At 37.3% G+C, this 24783-nt stretch overlaps 1 protein-coding gene across 11 annotated transcripts in view; it reads left to right on the forward strand.

Annotated features, from left to right (window-relative positions):
• The window catches only part of CYRIA (CYFIP related Rac1 interactor A), a 56218-nt gene that overhangs the window by 15310 nt on the left and 16125 nt on the right, over positions 1–24783 (forward strand). Inside the window, exons 2-4 of one of the 11 annotated variants that reach the window (XM_058019573.1) lie at positions 811–861; positions 2671–2739; positions 21488–21567. In XM_058019573.1, the coding sequence (XP_057875556.1) occupies positions 21498–21567 (70 nt within the window). In that variant the 5' untranslated portion in view covers positions 811–861; positions 2671–2739; positions 21488–21497. Of the gene's footprint in view, positions 1–810; positions 862–2670; positions 2740–19529; positions 19677–21483; positions 21568–21755; positions 21836–23363; positions 23463–24783 lie in introns of those variants that run through there. The other 10 variants (XM_058019569.1, XM_058019576.1, XM_058019574.1 and 7 more) reach the window with 10 other exon arrangements.

Genomic DNA, 24783 nt, shown 5'->3' on the forward strand with positions numbered 1-24783 from the left:
TGTAGTCTTTTTTTTAATGCCCATTTCATACCTGCTAATCACATTAACCCTGTAAATTACACTGACGTTGTTTTTATATCCCGTTTGATTTTGTGGTTTTTTTTTTTTTTATAGTGAACAAAATTTAGATATCTGAGAAATTTTTTTAATATATTAAAAAGCAGACTTCCAGAAGTTCAGTCCTAGCTACTACCTGAGTTATGCTATTATGAGGGATAGCTATTCTGTATAAGTTGCAACGGTTTTGTAGTTTTATAACTCAGATGAACAGGAGGTTCTCCTTGATAGTTGCTGGGGTTTTCTTTCCAAAATTTAGTTTTGTTTTTTTTTTACATTTTCTATACAAATGTAACTAGCGCTGGAATTCCAGAGTCTTTCAGACCTGTGATTTTTGTTGTTGGGTCAAGAGGGAAGGCGACATGTTTTCTTACCTCTTCTAGCAGTAAATGCTGTACTAAACAGTGGTATTTAGAGCTGATTTTTGCAGCCCTGTAGAACTGGAGGGTCAGGAGTTGTCTCGTACTCCATCACTGCTCTGTGGGAATGGGTGGGTGTCTGGGTTCTGTGCCAGTCCTTTCCCTGCCCTGCAGCAGTCCTTCACTACCCCGGTGTGCACTAGTGTGAGACTAATTGACCTTTGGCTCTGGAAGCAATGCACAGTAGAAGACACCTTGCAGAGTACTCTTTGCTTTTGAAAAAATGGAAGTTATTCTCCATTGAAGGCATTTAAGTAACTTTTCTGATTTTTACTCATTAATTAAAGCAGTTTCATTAATAACGATCCTTTTAAATAAATTTTAAAATCCACAGATTGCAGCCTCTGTTTAAGTATTGGGAAGGCTCTGGATCATCTTCAACAAGGTAAGAGTCACCTCTGGTCCTTTCATCCTTTCAGACTTGCACAGAACAGCTGTGGAGCAGATTTGAACATCATCAATGATAAATGAATGCTCAGCCCTCATTGAATACCATCCTTTATGCAGTTTTGCTGTTGCACCTCACTGATGCTTTCAGAACGCTATCTGGGCATAAGATTCTCGCCTTGAGGTTTTTATTTGTTTGCTTTTCTTGTTGTAGAACAACAATTGAGAATTCTTCTTCCCATGTACTTTTTTCATTTACTCCACTGTTTGTTTTGAGTCATGTCACTGTTATTGTTCTGGTCTGTCTAAACCCTTGGGACAGAATTGGCTTAGGGAGAGAGCAGGATTTGTTCACATCCCGTTTGAAGTCCTGGTTCTGTGATTTTTATGGGTCTTCTACTGCCATTTTTTTTTCCAGATCTTGACCAATTTCCCATCAAAGTGTCTTAAATACAAGTTGCAAATACCATTCATTGCTACATAACTGGAGAGAATTTGCAGCCAGAAGCAAAATAAATCAATGCTAAAAAAAAAAAAATTGTTTTTCCCCTAGAGAGAGGGAGTTCCCTGACTTGACCAGCTACTAATTGGTACAAAGATTTGTTTACACAGAGGAGCAATTCCTAATTAGTTCCCTGTGTGGGTGTTCTACTTGGGAAATTAGTATTACATTTTGATATAATCTGCTTTTATAATGAATTGTTACAATTTGCAGTAAGGAATGTATTTTTAGGGAAAAAAACCCAATCTGCACTGTACCACATGAGTTTCGAGAGATAATTCCTCTTTAGGCAGCAATCAAGGTTACTATTTTGAAATTAAATGAATAAAAGTCGATAATTAGATTAAACCAAGTTTTTAGTCACATATTTATAAATATAGCTGCAGAAACACAACCATGTGTTTTTCAAAGCCAAAACCTAATGAAGCTGAATTAAGCTGATTTATGGACGGGATGGCTTGACCTCTGAGGCTATGAGGATAGTGAAACTCAATATTTGGGAAAAGTGTTTGGGGAGCTCTATTACCATTATTAAGGTTATGGTTGAAATTGAAGTTCACTTCCAAACTTTTCTGTAGTGGACTTATTTTCCTTATTACTTTCACCTTTATTCTGGGAGCAAGCTTGCATCTCTCTTAAGTTATTTTATTTAGAGAGTTGAAAAAGTAACATTAAAATAGCTGTCTGTATAGAACCTTATGAAGCACCTGGTCTCCTTGTTTTTCTAGTGACATCCCCTGCCCCAACACTTGGAAAATGAAATGATCACTATTGGACATTTAAATTACATTCTTTATTTCAGTAGTTTCAAAAGATTGGAAAATTAATTTCTGAACTTAGAACTGCTTAGAACTGGACTTTTTTTCATTATAAATATTGCTTTAAATAAATATAGCCTTTATACTAAATTGCTAAATGTTTTGGAAATGTATTCCATTTCCATGATTTCATTATTATATCTTTTAATTCTTAATATAATGCATACCACTATCAGTGCACATTATTTTCCTTTGGCTGTACTAGTCTTGGCAACAGCTCGTTATAAAATCTAACTTATCTTCTGCATCTATTCAGCAGAATTATATGATATAAAATTTAGTTTGAATACCTGATCATTTCAACCCAGCTGCAGTATTTAATGATATGACTACAAAAATTTTTGGATGTTACAAATCTCACTTTCAATAGAATAACCTCTATTTCTCATGGAAATTTCTTTTTTAAACTAGAAAGTTCTGTTGCAAAATTGAGATAGGGAAGAGCGAAACTGACCCCAAGTGTAATCTTGAATGTTTTTCATGACAGACGGACATTGAATGTTTAGCATCGCCTCTTTGGAGTTTTGCATGTGAATTGGAACCACTTTATTTCTAGGTAAGACATAACTGTGGGTTTGTGTTAAGTACCCTCTTCCTTTTATATGTGAGTTGTGAGAAAGCTGAAGAGTGCAGTATGCTGGACTTTGCTTTATGCACTGTTGATGTGTTTGTTGAATGAGTCCAATGTAACTTGAGATTTTAAGTGCTCATTTGTCCAAAATGTCTTTGTTCCCTGAGAGAGACCACACCAGCCACTCTGTATGGTCAATACATGTACAGGAGTTTATTTTGTGATCAGATGTATAGTTGTTCTGTTAGCTCATTGCCACCTTGAGGAGTTAGCTGAGTGCTGTCTGCCCCTTCTCTTGCATCAACACCTTCACTGAGCAGGATGTAGTGGTTTAGGGAATTTGCTGCTGAAAATCTGTGGGATTGCAAAGGCTTCCCGGAGGATTACTCTTCTGTCAGTTTAGGCCTCTGCATCAGCTCACTGCAGATTCACACAAGTACTGGTATCAACACAAGGGAATCAGTGCCAGTACCTGCAGTAACAAATCATTTTATTGGCTTTAAACTTCTTATTTCTCTCTGCTCCAAGAAAAGGATACATGAGAAGGACTATGAAGAGGTTGTGAACAGCTGCAAACTTCAATAGCTGAGGGGGAAGCAGCGGGGTGATAGAAATGAACTAGAAGGTTTTGATCTGTAGATGTAATTAAAAGAAAATTTGTCACTGGAAACAAACTACTTCTTAGTGAAATACTAGAGGTTGTGCCAGTCCAGCTTCTTGTGCTTTCTACAAAGACTATAGGGACCAGAAGGGACATCTCTGTCACATTTCACATGCAGCTGAGTTGTGAGCAGGGCTTCAGGGCTGAGATTCACGGACATTGGTTCTGGTTGTGACCCAAACAGTGCTGTTTGCCAGCCCTTCCTGGATTCCTGGGAAGTGTGAAGCAGACAGGACATCTGACCTGGACTGCTTGCAGCATGTAACACCTAAAATCTGAGGCAGTGGTATCTTAACCATACTGTTGGAAGATGGTGGCTTTGATCCAGTGGCTTCTCAGAGAGGTGGAAGCCACTGAGTATAGAAAGGATTCTCTGAGTTAACCCTGCTTTAGTAACAGTGCATTCTGTCATTAATTCAGCTTGCTGTGAGGGGCATCCAACAAGTGGTGCTGTGGGCAAAAGACCACAAAAACTTCCACTTGCAGGTGAAAACAAGCCCAACACAGCAGCAGCAGCCTGACTGGGTTTCTGTCAAAGCAGGTTCACAGTACCCAGGCAGAGTCAGGGCAGTCTGTCAAAATAAAGGTGTTTACTGATCATGTGGAGATTTGTTCAAAAGAAATAAAGCCACCTGCAGAGGTGGAAGGTGTAGAGGTTCATCAGTTTAAGGTTACAAAGGATGTGGAACCAGCATAGCTGAAAGACAGCAATATTCCTGTTTTATTTCAGTGGATGGGTCAACAAACCCAGGTCCAAGGGAGGAGGTGGATGGGAGGGGTGGCAGGAGAGACTTAAGATGAAAGACTGCAGTCAGAGCTTTGACAATTTCTACAGGGTAGAAAATTATTCTCTGTGGTTTAAACTACTGATGTGAACTTGTAAGGACTGTGTACACAACCAGCAAACCTATTTTGCATCTTTTATTTCTAAGTTTTACTTTCTCTGTTAAAAGAGCTTCCAATCTCCTTTTTGGTTACAGTCATATGGGAGTTGAAATAGGAATTATGCAAATGACATACCTATTAAATTTTATAATAACATTTCAACTAAGGTTAATGGTCCAGGATGATCCTGATCCAGAGAGGAGAGAATCTGAAATCCAGCTGTTCAGCATGGATTTATCCACTCCAGTGTCTGGGACTGAGAGGAGGTGAAGGGAAATCTTAGAGACAGGACAAATAGAAGGAAAAGAAAAAATAAAAAGAAAAATGGTAGGAGTGGAGATGAATACTCTTGATGAGATAGAAGAAAACAGGAAATGGGGAGGAAAAAAGGGCAGTGAAATGAGGAAATAAAGATTTGTTAAATTATGCACTCCTTAATATTATTCCATATAAAGTTAATACTACTATAGCATGATTAACTGTTCTTATTAAGTTCATTGTTAGAAGGTAATAAACTGGTTGTAATTACATCTGGTAAGAAAATTAGTTAGTTTTTTTTACCTGATATATGTTTGAAGTCCTAACTGCTGGCTGTTAGACCTTTTATAGTTAAGACTTTTTTTCAAAATGAAACCCTCAAATATGACTTTACTGATCTTAAAAATATTTTTTTTCAGACTAACTAAATACAAGATTTTTTTTTGTTTCTAAAAGGAAAAGTTCTGAAGATCAAATCTTAATATAAAAGTGAAAAGCCAATACTAAATTCTAAATACTAATACAGCAGAAGCAATTTTTTGTGTTCTGAAGTGTGAGCTGTTTGAGCTGTGCTGGGAACTTTACATGATAAGGTTTTCATTTCTGTCAGTGCAAAGAGGAAAATTGAATCTTGTAGACTGTTTTTAAAATGGCCAGTATTGCTTACTTTTGAAAAATGTGACATGAATTATTGCTTTAGTTCTCCAGAGTTTGAATGTCTCTATCAGATTAAATAATAGTATAACTGTTTTCAGAAGTGTTTTGTGTATACATGTATATGGTGATCTGTTACTGTTGTTTTTTTTTAAATGACCTTGGGAGCAGGAGAATATGGGGTGGGAAGGGAGTAAACTGCTTTTCATTTTCAATTTCCTGTTTTCTAAGAATACTTTGGAAAGTTTCTTAATTAAATAATATCATAATAGACAGTTGGAAGATGAACTGTGATTATATTCAGGTCTTTACATGGTAAATATGTTCTTAAAGTAGTAACTGCTTGACAAGAATTAGGCATCATTTTCCACCAAAAGTAGTGTGAAGTGTTAAAGATGAAGTTAGCAATGCAGGGAGAGTAAGATCAAACATTTAGCCTAATCCAGACAATTAAGTTGGATGTCTAAAGAAGTCTTCACTAACTGCTTAAGCATTGATGTTGAGTGCCAGAATTAATATCTGAAGTTGAATCTCTGGAGTGAATTTGTACTTCACACACAAATGTGTCCTTAGTTTACCTTAGGCCATGATAACTTACTAACATCTCAGGTATCTTGATAAAAAGAGGAGCACTGTGGTTGTAGAATTTCAGAATGCATTTCAAACATTATTTTAGAAAGTTATTAAAAGTTTATAAACAAGTTGATAACGTTTCACACCTACTGCCGTTCAGTTTTTGAGCCTGTTTTTATCTCACAGAGTATCTTGTACCGACATGTTCTGTACGGTTATGAGGAGTACCACATAATGAAGTTTTTAACTCAGACCTCTAGTTAATTCATTGCCAGGTATTTTACAGATACAATGCATAAATGTGTTTCAGGGAGAACTGTGAAGAAAAGTACTGTGGTAATTGTTGGGATTGCCTTGTATTGTTGGGCAGATGTGCTTTCCCAAGAACTGGGCACACTCTCAATCTGGAATTCAGCTTTATGCCAGATTTTGGTCGGTAGTGCTAGACTGTGACTCAGAACCTAAAATTAAAAGGCTTTTCCTGAGTATTACATCCTCAAAGAATGATGGTTTTCCAGCAGGTGTTAATTATGAGTTGTCTGCTAATTTACAGGCTCCTCAGTGAAACTTCATGAAGTTTTTGAAATTAAGGGTAACATTTTTCAAAATAGCAAAACACAAACTCAGTTAATTCTTCTGAAACAAAGGCTCAAATTCTTCATCCACAGGCAAAAATAAGGCCTTGTACTATCTCTTTTTTAATAAAAAGTCTTTCAAATACATTTTTTTTTAATGAAAAAAATTGCAAGCCCTTTTTTGCAATGTTCACCTTCATTAACACAACTTGCTGACTTCCTTCCTCAGCTGCAGTTCTTCCTACACTCAGAGGTCAGCAAAGAGCAAGATCAACAAGCCACACATCTGGCTCTCTCTCTTTCCAACTGGAACAAAGAAACAATTTTTTAATGGCTTTTTGAGTTAATTGTAAACAATTTGGTTTTGGAGTCGCTGACTTGCAGCAAATGTTTGTCGTAGGCGGATGTAGGGAAGAAGGACTATGTCCTAATGCAATTCCTCTGTGGCCAGTGAGGAGAAAAAAAATCACTTAAAAATCACTTAAAAAAAAAGGAAAAGGAATGTCTTACTCCTTGTAGCATTGAAGTATGCTGAGAATTTTGAGTGCATATATAGGATATTTCACAAGCTTAAAATATATACTTTGATGAGGCAGAGAGATGGAAGTACTTGCTCATTTAATTTTTCTGTAATCTTGTATACAGTAGTACTGACTTTTCCACCCCCTTTAAATTCATGAGCTGTTTATGTATGAACAAACTGACAGTGATAAAAGACCAGAGACAAACAATAGGAATAGGGGAAAGCTATTTTAAAATGAGCATTCTGTTCTAATACTTTTCTCTGGTGTTCATATTGTTCCTAAAGGCGTTTTTCTAGTAAACAATTTTCAGAACCCTATATTTACGGTTGTTAACCATTAATTAATATTTTGAAAACAAATTCTTAATTAGTGTCGTCGTTTTCTTACTTTCCCAGTTGTCATAATCTTTTATACTCCCTAGAATCGGGTAACATCAGTATATCTAAATTATTAGAATGATCTTTTTTTTAAAGGCTTGTGTAAAGTAAATATTTGGTGTGACTTTTGTACTTTTGCACTTCACAACAGGCTTGCTGATTTACAGCACTTCTGAAACCCCAAATACTTTTAAAATATCTTGCTGTAATTTTATGTGTCCTAATTTGATGTCACATTGCTCCCATATTTTGGTTGCTTTGTTTAATGCATTTGTCATGATTGTTTTATTTTTAATCAGACCATCCTGATAAATATTTGCAGATGTCTTGATCTGAAAAGGAAATTGCCAATGCTGTTTGGAATTATACCAAAGCTTATAACAAAATTGAATAAAATTAATCATTCAAAGGAAATGTTTTCCATCAATTTGTTTGTGGGAGAGAAAGTGTTCTGTATTACGATTATTTTTTGTCAAAATTAGGTGTTTGGGTTGCTAATGCCACTTAGTGGATATCTGCCTTAACTGCAGCCTGTTCCAAAGCCAAATCAGGTGCCAGACAGCTCTCTTAATTTGTATATTGGAGTTTTCCTCCTGCCTAGAATATGTTGACTATAGCATGTTTTCAAGAAACTTAATTATCAGGTACATTTTAGGAAGTTTCTTACTTAGTTCATTTTTTAAATTAAATTTGTTAAAATGTCGGAATTATTTATTACAGAATTTTGAACTTAGAGGAAAAATAAGGATCTTAATTGCATATTTAATGTGATTTGAAACATTAAACAACAGTCTTGGTCACTTTGCACTGATTCTTTAGGTTAATGAAATATTAATTGATAGTAAGGTGATAATTTTGGTGGTTTAGGAAATGCTTTGCTTTAGCCCTTTTGGTTGGTGGCTCAGCAAACGTGGAACAAGCTGATAGTTCAAGAACTGATTCAAAGGAAATAGTGAATATGTTTTGTTTGATGTATCCAAAATGGGCGTGGGATAGGCTCTGCTGTAATTGGACTTCTTCACACTTCAAATAACTGGTGAGAGCAGGGTGCTGATAATGCCCAGGTTGGGTGTTGGATCCCCCACATGGGCCATTCACTTCAGGGCAGGACTCGATGGTCCTCGTGGGTCCCTTCCAACTCCCAATATTCTGTGATCCTGTAATTATCCTTTGGAAGATCTGAAAGGTGAGATAGACACCAAATGTATATTCTACCACTGTCAGTGAAAGTTATAATTTCCTGAGTATATTTTTAAATATAATTTTTTTTGCTAAGTAGTTTGGATGGTAATATTAATAACTTGGTATATTTGATACAAAATGTAAATGTATAAAATTCCATCTTTTGTCTGATACCAATACATATATAATCTATATTGTGTAATTTTTTTTTTTAATCTTAGTGTTTAAAAAAAAATCTAGTCTATACAAAAAGATATCCGTTTTGCAATTTAAAGGCTGTTTTTAATGGAAAAAAAATTTTGACTTCTGAAATGTGTACGATTTAGGTCTTTCAATATCTTTTTAGTCTGTGAACTCTGTTCTTTGAACTTTCTTGTTTACTTCACTAAATTTTCATTATTTTCCAACAACCGTGATAATTTTCAATCACTATGTATTTTTTACCTAATCTCTCGGGCTTTTTTGTATGCTCTTTTTATTAGTAAATCAGTTGAATAATTTGCAACTAAAATAGTAATTGGCTCAGAGGAAGATAAACCACAATTCAATTTCCAGACATGTTTTACTGCTGTATTACGGGCTGGTTAAATTAACATGAAGATTGAAAGACAATGCAAAGACTTTGGGTGTTGTGAGTAACAATATTTTTTAGAAAATTTCTTATCTTCCATTTGTTTACAATGAAATTAGGAATAATTGCAGGGTTTTATCTGCCTTCTGCCATCCTCCAGAGAACTCACATCATCATAGGTTATGAGATAAGAGGAACGTGAGCTGTAGGATTCTTCTTAATGCAGCTGAAGTCATCCAGGCATTCCTCCTGCCCATAGATGGCTCTCAGTCACCAAACAGAAAGCTTTGGTTAAGTCAATGGGTTTAATCTTTTGATTTGGTTACAGTTGTAATCTGGATATATCTAACGTTTTTTTCTGTAATAAGCAGCCAGTTTTGAGTTCTTGGTTAAGCAAGCTCATTTGCAAGTCCCTCTGTACATGCACGCAGTCGGTGTTTGCATGTCTGCACGTTTACTTCTTACAAAATTTAAGTTTTTCAACAAAGTTTTAAAATGTTTTTACATTTCCTATTTAAATAGTTATAATTTGGAATGTTCTCAGAAACTAATGGATAGTACCTTTTCAAGGATGTCATTATTTTAGATGTGACTTCTGTCATCTCTAAGTGTGATGGCAAGTTAGTTACAAGTCAAAATGAGACAGGGTTATGCCAAAGTAAAATTTTAAATTTTGCTCTAAATCTAAATATTAAATATCTTGTATAGTTCCTAGTTCTACAAGGCATGATTTGTCTTTGAAATGGGATTCAGGAAAGGCAGTAAGGAAGTCTTGGATGTGACCGCTTCCCTCCTTTTTTGGTAGCAGGTAACTGGCATTTTAAAATTAGAGATCTCATCATGTGTATCTCTTTTTTTCAGACTACAAAACCATTTCTTCATTCTCAACTTCTAAGCTGCTTCTTGAATTCAAAAGAAATAATGTTAATCCATCCTTCTTGAGAAAGTGTAAATAAAGCCAGTGTTTCTGTACCAGTTGTACTGGTGCCAGAGCTGATGTGGCTCATGGCAGATGCCAGGCGGCGATGCCCTGCTGAGAACCCTCACCAGCCTCGGGATCTCACCGTGCTAAGCCTGAGCAGCCCCCATGTGTGTTCCACTCAGCCTTTGAGTGGAAATGACACTTCTGATCATTTCAGATGCAGTCACAGTTACTTTTAAGCTAAATTCTGAGTTTCAGCCAGAAGAAAAGGAAAGCAGTATGATTTGGTTTCTAATGCAGGTATTAGTTCTGAAATGTGGTTATTACATTGTCTGGATTAATTTGGGTTTTGTTTGAGCTGCAAGAGTAGAGGAGAAGGTCATGCCCTGGAGCTGGAGCCCATGCAGAACTGCTGGCTGATCGTGCAGAGGGAGGTTGGTACTGTTGGGCTGATTTCAACTGCTGTGAGGGCTCCATGGCCTTTCTTTAGGTGGGAACGTGAGCTGTGGAGACAGTCAGGGAACTGATGCACCTCATTTATAAGGAAAGGCTGAGGGAGCAGAGGCTGTTTAACTCGGAGAGGAGAAAAGTGAGAGTAGACCCCGTCAATGTGTGTGAAAGGGAGGGTGTCAAGAGGATGGACCAAGCTCTCTGGTGGTGCCCAGCAGTAGGACAACAGGGAATGGGCAGAAACTGATGCACAGGAAGTTTCACCTAAACATGAGAAAGAACTTCTCTGTGGGGGAGCAGATTGCCCTAAGGGGCTGTGGATCACCCTGGGGAGCTGTGGATTGCCCAGGGAGGCTGTGGATTGCCCAGGGAGGCTGTGGATTGTCCTGAAGGGCTGTGGATGTCCCACAGGAGCTGTGGATGGCCCACAGGGGCTGTGGATCACCCAGAGGGGCTGTAGATTGCCCTGAAGAGCTGTGGATCGCCCACAGGGGCTGTGAATCACCCTGACGGGCTGTGGATTGCCCAGGGGGACTGTGGATCACCCACAGGGGCTGTGGATGGCCTGGAGGGGTTGTGGATGGCCCGGAGGGGCTGTGGATCACCCACAGGGGCTGTGGATGGCCCGGAGAGGCTGTGGATCACCCACAGGGGCTGTGAATAGCCAGGAGGGGCTGTGGATGGTCGGGAGGGGCTGTGGATCACCCACAGGGGCTGTGGATGGCCCGGAGAGGCTGTGGATCACCCACAGGGGCTGTGGATGGCCCGGAGGGGCTGTGGATACCCCGGGCGGGCTGTGGGTTGATCTGCCTCGCCGGAGCTGTTCCAAAGCCTGGGGCGGTGCGGTGGCGGCCGTGCGGCAGCAGGGGGCGCTCCCACGCCGTCCCGGCCGCGCTCCGCATCCCATATAATGGATGGTGGATAAAGGATAATGGATGGTGGGTAATGGCTGAGGAATAATGAGCCTCTGCAGGCCTGTGCGCCTCCCAGGGTGGGGAACCGATGGGCATGGATGGGTCTGGGAGCAGCCACCATCCGCACTGGTCAGTCAGCAGTACATACATACCTGCAGGAAAGTGAGAGTAGGGTATAAAGTCACTACCGTGCATCCATTTTACGGTCTTAATAAAAAGTTATTGTGCAAATTTCATTACTATACTAGGAATGGCTTCCAGGAGTGATTGGAATTAATTACTGCAGAGCCTGCCAGGGTCAGTACATGCTTTCAATTTTCATTTACACTTACAAGAAATCTAATTTTTAATTAAAAGGATGGTTTTAATTCGGCACCATCCATACTAGTCCTTCCCTGTTTGTCATTTCAGGCAAATGACAGAATTGTTAATATACTCAGAAAAGTTGCAGTGGTTTTAGCAGCTCATGTTGAGGCACAAGGCTTGTTTGCCAATCAGTGTAAGTAAAACACATTATTTGAAAATAGATTTACTCGGGAATGTGCTTCTTAAAGTATTAGGCACAATGCAGAATTAAGAATCTCTTTGTGTTTGCATCATTAAGAGGGCTAATGTGCTTGTCTATTAACACAGTTTTCCAGGCAGGCTCTTTTGCAGAAAAATGCCACAAACCCATTCTGCTCCGTATGCCTTAATGAACTGAGTCTTTAATTTGAAAGTATGTGCACTAACAAAATAATATCAGGAGGATTTTTAAAAAAATGACACAGAATTAATTAAGAAAGAAAGGAGGCATTTTATTGAAATTTATACTTTTTAGTAACTCCTGCATACTTACAGGTTAAGCTAATGTTTTGGAGAAAACCTTTTATTGTTCAATATTCAGTCTCCTCCTCCCTTAACTTGACTGTGAGAGCAGACATTGAAAAATTCCAGAGTTTAGCACCTTTCTAACCTGCCTTATGTTTAATTTATAGTCCAGTATAATGATTAAATATTTTTCCTTGGTCTTTCTGCTTACCAGTCTGTCTAGCTCTGTGGGATTGATTTCTTTATCATTGAGTGGAATAATTTACATTTGCATTTATGGAATGTCTTCTGTATAGTATCTCTAGTTTATTAAAGTATTTTGAATTACAATACTATTTTCCAGAATATTTTAATTCCCTTCTAGCTTAGTGCATATTTTAAAAGGGTATTTTCTTCTTCTCTACCTGTCACTAATTAAAAGTATTGAACAAAACCAGATCTACACAACAAATACTGTTTAAAAATACCATCATCTTTTTTTTTGCCAGTAAACTGCTGACAGCTACTTTTTCAGATTTTCAGTGTTCTAGCTAATTTATGGAAGTAAATAACATTTTCCTCGTCTCCAGTGCTTTGTCCAAGTTCCCTCTGTATATTTTTTCAATTCTGCCCTATGCTTATGCAGGTGTATTGATTCCTGAGCCTCAGTTTTGTCTCTCTCGTTCATCCGAATAACCTGTTGTGTATTTTCTGCTAAGTTTCTTGCACTCCCTTATCCATTAAATCAACTTTCCAAGAGACCTGTCCTTCCAGGTACCTGAGAGTACTGAAACAGCTTTTGTGAAATCAGTTTAATTTGCTGTTTTCTTCTTTAGTAACCTCCTCTATTTTTAATTTCTCATGTTTCCATCCTTATATTTGGTTAATTCTCCCCATAACTACCAAAAAAGTCAATAATAGCCTCTCAGAAGGACTTTTATTACTCCAGAAGCTTGTAGAGATGCATGGTTAATTAATGCTCCTGAAGCTTCTTGCCCCATTCTGTTACTTGTATGCCTCCATACTTCAGCAGAACCTTCTTAAGCACTTCCCTGGGTTATGTGGTCTCTCAAGTTACTGTTTTGGGATGGTACCTGTTGTTTCTTTTTTTCTCCTTACCCAGACACACATAGAAATTTTTGTTTTATCTTTTTCTGAAATTTTAAGTACATCTTAAAAGTATACATTATCCTCCAATTTATTTAAGGTGGATTTTGATTTTTTTTTCTAGTGGAACTCTTGTTATCCATCAGCAGCCTTGTAACAGCCTTGTAATAGGTCAGCAAGTTTTCTTATTTTTGTAAGGAGATATTAAATAGGACCACTATGACAAATTTTTAAACTAAAAGCAGCAAATCCCTAGAAAGATCCACATTTCATTTCTAATTCCCCAAATCTTGAGCTGTTGGTAACTATTGCCAGCCATAGCTGTCTTAATTCCACTAAGGTCAATATCTTTGATTGAATTAATTGTCCTTTTAGTATTTTAAGATATTCTTTACCTTCTTTTCCCTTTCCTAGGAAACCATACTTGTAAAGACTGCTCTGATCCATATCTTCTAAATTATTACCCTCCAAACCATACATACAAAATGGCAAAATGCATTATATCCTACATAGTGACACATTCAGAGCAGATCACTAGGAAGTGTGCACTAAGAAATCCAGTCCCTGTAGGATTTATGTTTGACTTACTAAGATTAGATGTGCTGTTTTGGCATTTATGTGTTAAAATGAGAAGTAAAATAGAAAAAGAAAGCTAGCATGTAAAGACTTACTCCTGTTATCAACTGGCACAAGAAATAACTGTAAAATAAAATCACTTTGAGGAAAGTTTTTACCATAGTTGCCCAGAGAACTAGAATATGATGGTTTTCATCCTGTCTTTCAGACACTTGCATTGGATTTTCTGTGTGTATAATAAAAATACTCTGTATGGCATAGGCAGAAGACTGAATGATCAGCAGTATTTATAGGTGGAAAGGACCAGAAACTTTTTGTTTTCTGTTTCTGAGTTTTCACCCAAAAGTCCTGCTTCTGATTCTAATTCTTACCTGATCTAGCATAGATTTTTCACTCATTATATTCACAAATATTGAAACCAGATACCTTCTCATCATGTTCAGATGTTCAAATCATTAGATTTCCAAAACTGAATGGATTCTAAGATGGCTTATTTCTTTTCCCACTGTGAATTTGGTGGGAGATGATGAGGACAAGAAAACTTTTAAGAGGAAAATTGTGGCTCTCTTACAAGATATTAGAGGAACTAAGTAAAACTCCACTTGGAACAATATATAGTGATTTTATTTTGAAGGAAGAAACACACAAACTATCCAAACCTGTCCTGTGTCTTCTAAAGGTGTCTCCCTGCTGTGAAAATTGATATAGGCTTCATTTGTTGTGTACAGAGGAATTGTGTCCCTGGTTTGTGTAAAGCATCTGTTCAGACTAGGTTACTCTAGTTACTCTCTGCTCAGGCAGAAGGATCAAAGTGCAGCTTTCTTAAATTCAAATGTAATTTTACTCTAATTGCTTAATTGGATTCCATTCTACGTTTTTGTTGGTGTTTTTTGTTTGTCTGGTTTGTGTTTTGTTTTGTTTTTTATTATGACATATGAATCAAAATCCAGATATTTTGGATGCCTGGTTTTCATTCTTTCATGATGGCTGCTCTGACATTTTAGACTCTGAAAATATACAGGAGTTCTGTTCAAAGTAAATTCAGGTGTGAGGGTTGGCGTATAGAAAAATCCCCCTGCTGGACAGGTTTTAGGTTCATCTAAGGTGATTTTTTCTTTTTTTACTTTTAATTTTAGAGAAACCACAAGCCAAGCTCTGTAATCCTTGAGGCTACAGGCATTAATGTTGGCCAACTCTTTAAACATTTTATGATTACTGAAAGACATACTTGTCATTACAACCCATTTATTAAATCCCTTTGACTTGCATCACTTTTTTGTAGGTTTTAATTGTGTCCTGCAATCTGCATATCAGTTAACACCAAAAGCTCTTGGCTAGAAGTGTTCCTTAACTAGGAATTTTAATAAAATGTTTGTTCAAAGAGGGAATGATTCTTTTATCTTGAGTTATTTTCACCTTGAGCAACTTTCTTCTCTTATTCTACTTTTCACTTCTTTATAGCTGTTTTCTGGCTTTGAGTTTTGTTGGGGTTTCTTTTTGTCTGTTTATACTTACCAGCCTAAGGAATGTGTGGCGCTGATTTTTCTTTGCTTGTGTATAGGTTGCCACTTAATGCTCTTTATGTATGTTATTTGTGTTATGAAAACCTTATAAATCCAGTGTTAAGAGGCCAGCATTGGGATAATTTCATTTTTCTGGAAAATGAATATGGCTTGCTTTCTGGAAAGAGTTTGGTTATGTTTTTGTATGTGCTTTTCTAGAGAAACTGTACATACTTCATTATCAAATATCTTTGGAGGTTTTGTGCAATTATCACCTCAACACAAATATATGGTGACTATTATTACTTTTTTCTTAGTATAACTGTACATTTTTAAACTTATTTTTAGAATAAAAATAAGTTGAAAATACTGTAGAGAAGTAATACCATTTTTGCAAACTGATTGTATTTGCAGAACTGAGACTAAATATCAGTTATATGTTAAATATATTAAATATCAGGTGTTATATTTTTCTTCATCAATGCAACTGCCATTTATAAGATTTAAACACTTAGCAGTAAAACAGCTGAAGACAGTAATAATACCATATCCATGCAAATATTCTCAACTTTAAGAAAATTGAAGAGATTATTGAAAAGAAACCTACTGTGGAATTTGATGGGAAGAAGTAATAAAAACATAGAATCATTTAGGTTGGAAAAGATCTCTGAGTTCATTGAGTTCAGATGTTGATCTGATCCTGCCAAACCCACCATGTCCCTGAGCACGACATCTACAAGTCTTTTAAATACCTCCAGAGATGTTGGCTCACCCACTTCGCCCGGCAGCTTGTGCCAGTGCTTGACTGCCCTCTCAGAAAAGAAATTTTTCCTAATATCCAATCTAAACCTCCCTGGTGCAACTTAAGGCCAGTTTCCTCTTGTCTTATTGTCCGTCACCACTTTGCTGGTCCTGCCGGCCACTCTGGGCCCAGCCTGGCTCATGCTCAGCTGCTGCTGACCAGCACCCCCAGGTTGTTTTCCTCTTGGCCGCTTTCCAGCTGCTCTTCCCCAGCCTGTAGCACTGCAGGGGTTGTTGTGGCCCAAGGGCAGGACCCAGCACTGGGCCTTGTTGAACCTCACACCATTGGCCTCAGCATCAGTCCAGCCTGTCCAGATCCCCCTGCAGAGCCTTCCTGCCCTCCAGCAGGTCAGCACTCCTGCCCAACTTGGTGTTGTCTGTGAACTGACTGAGAGTTGATCACAGAATCATTGAGGTTGGAAAAGAGCTCCAAGATTATCGAGTCCAACCTCTGATTGAGCACCATCATGCCAACTAGTGCCAAGTACCATATCCAGTTGTTTCTTGAACACTTTTGGAGTGGTGACTCCACCACCTCCCTGGCCAGTCTGTTCCTGTGTTTAACCACTCTTTCCTTGAGGAAATCCTTCCTGGTATCCAACGTGGGCCTCCACTGGTGCAGCTCGAGGCCATGTCCTGTCATCCTAACACCAGTTGCCTGGGAGAAGAGACCAAAAGACCAAACCCCCCTGGCTCCAGCCACCTTTCAGGCGGTTGTTCAGAGCGTTAAGGTCTCCCCTGAGGCTCCTTTTCTCCAGGCAAACACCCCCAGCTCCCTCAGCTGCTCCTCATCAGGCTTGTGTCCCAGAGCCTTCCCCAGCTCCCTGCCCTTCTCTGGACACACTCCAGCCCCTCATGCCTTTCTTGTAGTGAGGGGCTCAGAACTGGACACAGCACTTGAGGTGTGGCCTCACAACTACAAATCCAGGTCCCTGGTAAATATATTGACTGGGACTGGCCCCAGTACTGAGCCCTGGGGAACACCACTGGTGTCCAGCCACCATTTGGATCTAACTCCATTCACCACCATGTTTTTTTCACCCTGTGTACCTGTCCAGGCCATGAGCAGCCAGTTTCCCCAAGATAATTTTTTGAATCTTGCACTTCTGTTTCCTTACAAGCACTTAGACAAACTGTATGAGTGAATATCACAGTGATTTGAAATCATACTTTTGATCTGAGAGGTCTTGAGTTTTTTCAGATTCTGGTATATTTTTGAAGCCACAATTAATTATTCATGCAGTAAGGTCAGTTCCAGTATCTTAATGATGTTGATGTGCTTAGTACATTTCCCTCAGACTGTGGACTGGATGCCTCCTGTCTCTACCCACTTAGGTGTGCCACTAGAAGTCATCATTCTGAATCATCCATTGCCACTCCTGAGCTTGAGAGCCTTTCTCCTGAAACTCCCAGTGGAGCTGCTCATGAAAACATGCAGAAGCCTTGCTTTCGTTAGGATGATCTAAATGGGGTTAAGCAGTAGGTATTTGCTGATCCAGCTCATTTTGACAAAAGCCTTTCAGACCATGTTTATGTGAGCAGACAGATTTAGGAAATATTATCTGGCAAAGGAGCACTGATGAGCTGCAAAGGCTTGAGCTGGTGAATGTGTCCTTTTACACTAACACAAAGTTTTAAAGCTTTGTCTCTCTGTTAAATCTTCAGTGTACTGCAGTGCTGCTGCTGGTTTTGGATTGATACTGATTAAATTAGTCCTGTAAGAGAAGAAATCAATCAGTACTTCTCTAGCAGTTTGTATAGTACTGTAGCTGTTACTTGAAAGGGGTACAAAACTCCACGCTTGAGAATTGGGTAGTTGCTTAAAACAGTGTAAACCAAAATTTTAAAGAAGTGTTGAATAACATGATACTCAGTCTTCAGTTAGTAATACGCAGTTTGGGAACACTTACGGTATTTTCAAAAGTGGATTTAAGCATATAATAGATATATTTCAGTATACTTTCAGTACATGTATGTAAAATCCATGGCAGATTTGTGGGGTTGAATTCTGATTTTTTTGGGGGAGATAGTATTTTATATATCACAATTCAGAAATAAACTGATTGCTTTAGTGGGGTAGAAGGAATTTATTTTCCCATACAAGGTAATACCTCTAGAACGTTGAAACTAAATCAGTGGAATCTTAGGAACACAGTTATTTGTTGAAAAAGCAGCCTGTGATATTTTGTTCAAAGCTCAAGTTTTAAAACCCACTACTGGATAATGGTAAATAAAATGCAAAATGCTAAATGTACCTTCCTGTTCATTGCTGGGTTATGGTTTATTTGTGTCTCTGTGCTACTAATTAAATGTTGAGCATCAAAAATTAAGCAATGAGCTTTAAAATGTCAACAATAGCTTAAAAACTATTTTCTATATGCTTACATAATATCTTAGGGTAAGCTTTAATGGTTTGGAAAACAATAGGGAAAAATGCAGACATCGTTGTCAACATGTCATAGTTTTTAAAGCATAGTTACAAATTGGAATTTTAAGAGATTAAAAAACTAAGGAGAAGCTGCTAGCATTTAGTGGTGCAGCATCAGCAATATTTTTAAATATGCATTGAGTCTCAGTTCAACATTTAAACTGATTTTACAGTAAGTAAAATAAAATGCTTTCCGGTTTAATGAAATAGGGTTTTATGCTACTATGTTAAACCTTTATGATTTGCTTCTGTACATCAGCTGTTATTTGCATTTCTCTTGCAATCACAGGATATATATATAGACCTGCTCAGAATGTGTGCTGTTAGTTACTTTGAAATCTCATTAAAATTATCCTGGAGGTGGCTTTCAGTTCCTGAGGTTTGGAATATGTTATTAGAGTTTTTGAGGAAAGACAGTTTGAAAGAGCCAAGTACTGAGAAGCAGCAGGCTATGCAGAATAAAATAATACAGTTTGAGGCAAAGATTTGCATTTTATTAGCACTTCCTTTAAGTTTTGCCTTTTAATTTGAAACTAAAATTTAGTGTTGAATGATGAATTACACTTGAAAGGGTAAGTTTCATGGAACCAGATGTTGCTTTTAGTTTCGTTTTTTAGGAAACCATTAAGAAATAATATAAAAAATAATTAAAACATGTTTAGCAGCTGCCTCAACCATATTTTTCTGGATTTTGATGTTGAATACGACTATTTTTGGGGTTGGTGTGCTTTGAAAATGGGTGGTGTCAAACCAGAGCCTCCAGGATCACTGGAAAATGTCACCTGCATGAACATGTGTGAGTATAGTAAGTTTGTGGTAGGCTTCTGTTCCATACTTGTAACCTGAATAGCTGGATCAGTTTCCACACAGGGATTGAAGGAGAGGGAATAATGTAAAAAACAAGCTAGGAAATGTAACAAAAGTTCTGGAAAAGCACTCCGAAATCTCCCAAGCCGAGATGTGCTGTACTTGTTTAAGAAGGATCAGAGGCAGAGCTTGGGCACATGACCCCAAGCGACTCCATGCAAATGAGGGAGCGTATCCTCAGGTTTTTGGCACAAAGGCTTCCTCGCTGTTCGAAGCATGCTATCAGCTAAACCAGTTCTGGATGCAGTGCAAGCTTTGGCAGCAGAAGAAATGCTTGGGTACTCTCTGAAGATTGAAGGCAATGAGGTAAGTTATGGCGTAAAAAGAGTTGAAGGTGAAGAGTCCAAGCTGAGTCAGTCATGTCGATTGTGATGCTATTACATAATTTTTTTTTCCAAGGTTATGAAAAGGAAAATAAATGTGTGTACTTTATCGTGTTTCTCCTAGCTGATGCTGATAAAATGTATTATACCAGTGTGATGAAAATATTAAATTATTGAAGATAGAAGTTTTAACTCTGTATAAAATCTATTTTGCTCTGTTTGCATGTTTTTCCCCTTTGTAGGCTAATCAGAAAGTCAAACTCGGTGTATAAGGTGCTGATTTTGTTCTGAGAGTAAAAGTGTAAATATTTTTCCTGCATATAATGAATGTAACTTTATGAATAATGGAAAATGTTTCTTTGTGTTTCAATTTTGTGTATGCAAGATGTTGCTAATTAGGAAGGGCTTGACAGTCTGCTCACTGGATTTGTTCTGGAGAGAAAACTTTGAAGAAGTATTTAATGCAAAACAAAGCCATTTATTTAACAAAAGCCTTGCTTACATGAAACTGCATGTTCTGAACAGACTATTGATTAAATTTATATCATTTTATGTTATGACTGTGGCTGCTTTGAAATCTCCAAGCCTCACATTACTTTCCTAGGTTTTACTGATGTAGAAATACATCCTTTATATGCACATAGAAATTGGGGTTGATGATTCTTTTCCTACTGTAATGCTTGTGGGAAAACTTGAAAAAAGCTTTTTGTCCTTTTATGGAGTATCAGCCATGTACATGCTTAGAATAATTTTTTGTGGTCTGATTTCTTAAGTGGGAAAAGAGTTAAACTGAATCACAGATGAACATCAGATGTGATCCCCAAGAGCCGTGGTTTAAAGTAATGAGAATATTTCTCTTTGAGGCAAAAATCAGTTTTCAATCTGTGTTTTAAATCTAAAATTACATTTTTCTACATCCCTCCAGGCAGATCTCTTTATCCTGATACGTGCTTTTCATGGTTTAATTTTTCTATCTTCTGAGAGAAAGTTTAAGTTTGACCAAGAAAGCTCTTCTTCTACACGGCGTTAGAATAACTTACCTTCTAAAGACTGTACTGGCAAAAGAACCTTTTTTCAAATCTCTTTCTTTTTTATCTTCTGTGGAGACTTGCTTTTTTAAGAACTAGTCACTTTTCCTTTTGGAAGTTGTTCATAACTTGAAATGCAAAGAATTCCAAGATGATAAAAGATAGGAGTAACAGATAAAAAATAAGGTTCAAACCTCCCCTTTTTACTCTCTTTTTTTTTTTTAAATGCATGCTTAAACTTTTAAAAGCTAAAAAGCTTTTTAGCTGTCCTTTTTGATAGAATTTTGTAGTAAACTTGTTATAAATCTTACTGACTAGAAACAACTAGATTTTTTTCCTTATAGTCAGTTATTTTCTTAAAATGACATGGATTTTTGCTGAAGATCTAAGACAAGTGTTAAGATGTCAGTTTTTAATTTGAAATGGTTTTAAGTAATCTGGAGTCCAGCAATTTAGGGAATTAACAAATAGAGATATAGCTCTGAGTTTATTTCTCTTGCTAAGTGAATAAATTCATAAATATCTGTTTATACAGTAGGATGTTATCCTGATGTTTAAATTCCAATTTGTTAAACAGAATTATTTCTGTGTTTATCTGAGGTCTTCCTCTTCCTGCATAAATATCACAGAATTGACCATCAAAATGTTTCTCATGGTCCAGAACTTGCCAAAATGTTGATTTTATGATGCAGACTGTGTCAAGCTCTTAACTGTAGTATTCTGAGTTTACATGTATAACTGTTTATGATTTTGTTGCATTTACTAGGTTTGCTGGGATGGGTAATCTTCTTAAGGTCCTTACCAGGGAAATTGAAAACTATCCACATTTTTTCCTGGATTTTGAAAGTAAGTTCAAACAATTACAAGACAATGAGAAAATCTTTTCCTTGACTTAGCAGCAAACTGAGGAAAAACTTTTAAAATCTGATTGCTTACAGTGTGTATTTTCCAGCACAACCAGTCTGTCCAAGTCCTTGTCTCTAAAATAATTTGTTCACTCAGGACTCCTTTTCTCTTCCTTTTCTATTTTTCAGGAACCAAATGGGAAATCTTTTAAAAGTTCTCACTTGCACAGAGCTTGATCAGGGGCCAAATTTTTTCCTTGACTTTGAAAGTGAGCAAAGCTTCTTGCCTGGCTTGCCTTCTTTGCTTATTTCCTAATAAACTGCATGTGCTTATGCATCATAAAGCAATTCAAAAGGGATTTGCAAACAAATCAAATTACACTTCAGTAGAATATTACTTTCTGATATTTATAAAACAATACAAAATTACTTTATTCTGAGCAGAGAAAAGGGCAGAGAGGCAGATATGCAAGCAAAACCCTATCTTGAATTAAATTCAAAACATTTATGAACCATTGTTAAACTTACATATGAATGAACTCAACCTCAGCTTTCTTTAACAAATCAGGGTTAAAAAAATTATGATTCTTTCTTGAATAGAAATACATGTGGAAATAAAAAGCTGGGGAAAAAAGCAATGGAGGTGGAACTATTTTTGCTTGGTTTGGTGATGATTTAGCTGGGTTTATAGTTTCTAAAAAGTAGTGAAATGGTCAAAGTGTATGTGCTTGATTGCATCTCTCTAAATGATTATCAGTTATCAGGCATGGTTATCAGTTGCAGAACAGTGTTTCCCATTCCAGTTCTCTTGTCACATCCATATTTGATCCAAAGCTGTTCTCGCTTTTGCTGACTACAGTTTCCCTGCATCTACTTCTAGACACTGTCACCAAATCCTTTAATATGGGTTAAATCTGTCTTCACCACATACATGAAATGTATTTTATTTGAAACACACAGTTTGTGACGTTTTCTCTCTTAATACCTCTGTTCTAAAAAGAAAAAAACATAACCCAACCAAAAAGTTTTGAGAAAATCTAGTGTTTTTAAAATATTTTCCTTTTGTAGCATGGTTTAAAAGAGCATTTCAGGTGATTAGACACATATTTTGTCATCTTGAAATAGTTTTGTTCTTTAATAATTTATTCCTGAATTATTTTCTGAAAGAAGTAACTGGCATGTTATAAGCATGTGTGTCTGTGTACATTCAGAAGCACTGCTTCAAAAAGTCATTTAAATACATATTTAAATCTGATGAAATTGTTCAAACATGCATTCTTAGATGAGAGCTAGAATGTATGACTAGAACTGTGCACAAACCTTAATCTTCTCATCTAGAGCTTAATTACCTCATTATGAAAAATTAGTTTTAAAATATGAAAAAATGGTTAATTGGTTAGTTTGGGTTTAGGAGGAGCCCTATTCCTTCTTCTCTGTCTATATAATTTGTAAAACTTTGCTGTCACCCCAGGATGTCAAACCTCTATCTAAATCACCACTTAATTTTTTTCGACCAAACTTTTGAGGGCCTTGGCAGTGCTCTGTGGCTTTGCCAAGCTATTGTGAAAACTTTCAGCTGCCCTGAGCTTACAGGTTTAATCAGCCCCATTGTGTCCTTGTTGGCAAGCAAGTGTTCCTGACCCAGGCTGCAGGCTTGGCAGGAAACAGCTGCTCTGGCAGTGGGGAGCCTTGGTAGAGGGGGTGGTGAGAGGGGGAAATACCAAATTTGTTGCCTTGGCAGTGAAGGTTGTTTTTCTTTCCAAAAGCACGTGGCCAAGAACTGAATGAAGTACCCTGTCCCACAGGAGGTGCCAGTGGTTAGGGCACACTAGTCAGGCACACCTGCCTGGAGAGGAACAAAACTGTCAACTCCAAATTTCAGAGAATTTCATGCTTGTAAGTGAAAGTTTAAAAGTTTTTCTCACAAAGTACAGTCCCAGAGGTTTTTAGTGGCACAAAAATCTGTTGCGGCTCAAAGGGATGTGACTAAAAAAAGGGCTGTAGTTTTGTGCTTTGGTCTCCTGTAGCTGGCTATTGTACAGTGAAAAAGGACGCTCTGAGTGAGTGGACATGGAGCAGAGTCTGGTGTGGCCTTGCTGGACGTGTGGCTTTGAGCTCATGGGTGAACATGGTCACTACACTTGGCCATTCAGAGGATGACAGGTGTGCTGAGCTGATGTGTTTACTGTATTCATTATTTGCATCAGCATCTTGCTTTTTCATTTCTGTGGGCTTTCTCATTAGCTGTCTACTAAAAAAAAAAAAACAGAAAAAAAGAAAAAGTTTTACATCGTCTCTTTTCCCCTACTTTCATGCAGGTGTCCACATTGTCACTTGCAATTCTTTTTGACACTTAACATTATTCTTCAAACTGGAAATCAAGTTTTGCAACTCCATGGTCATACTTGAAAATACTTGAATCCAGCATTAATTTCACTTAATGTTGTATAGCAAATGCAGTTCTGTTTGCTCCCCAGTACTCATTTTAGAGTTGGGCAGTTATACTGGGTCTGTGTGGAGAATAACATTCTCCATGCAGGTGGAAAGACCTTTTCTTTAAAGGGGTATTGCAAAATTAATGCATTCAGCCAAATTACTCTTTTTTAAGGTCTACTGAAAGGTTTAAATAGAGAAAAATAATTTCATCCTTATTAGAAAGTGCACCATTTTATGGGAGTATTTTTAATCAAGCTACTACCTCTTGGTTTGATTATATATCATTTACTTTACCTTAATTCCTTCTTAGTGCTCAGCTTGAAAGTCATGTTAGGAAAAGTGAGTGCCTGGCAAATCTTGAGAGTGGCAAGTCTTGAGTGTCTGTGGCTTTCGGGATTTCACATCAAATTCTCTTGAAATGGATTTGTCAGTTTTGTCAGTTCAAAAGCTGTTTTGTACTTTAAATGTTGACCTTATTTAAATTAGTTGCAGATAAATTATTTCTGGGTATTTGAGTTCTTTCTCTCCATCTTAAAATTGCTCTTTTTGCAGAAAATCTGTTGTCAGATCACTGCCATTTCAGGCAAAGTAAACAAATAATTCCACATGAATTCTTGGAAATAATTTGAAAGTTGAGGCAACAATTTAACTTGGATCTAAAAGACTATGCTTATAGATTATTCAAAGATGTCCTTAAGTGACACCTACAGTTCCATCCTCTCCTCAAATACTTTTTATGTTTTTTATCCTTAATGTGAGCAGGTTCTTTTTTTTTTTTTTT

Source organism: Melospiza georgiana, chromosome 3, assembly GCF_028018845.1.
Source record: "Melospiza georgiana isolate bMelGeo1 chromosome 3, bMelGeo1.pri, whole genome shotgun sequence".
Lineage (NCBI taxonomy): Eukaryota > Metazoa > Chordata > Aves > Passeriformes > Passerellidae > Melospiza > Melospiza georgiana.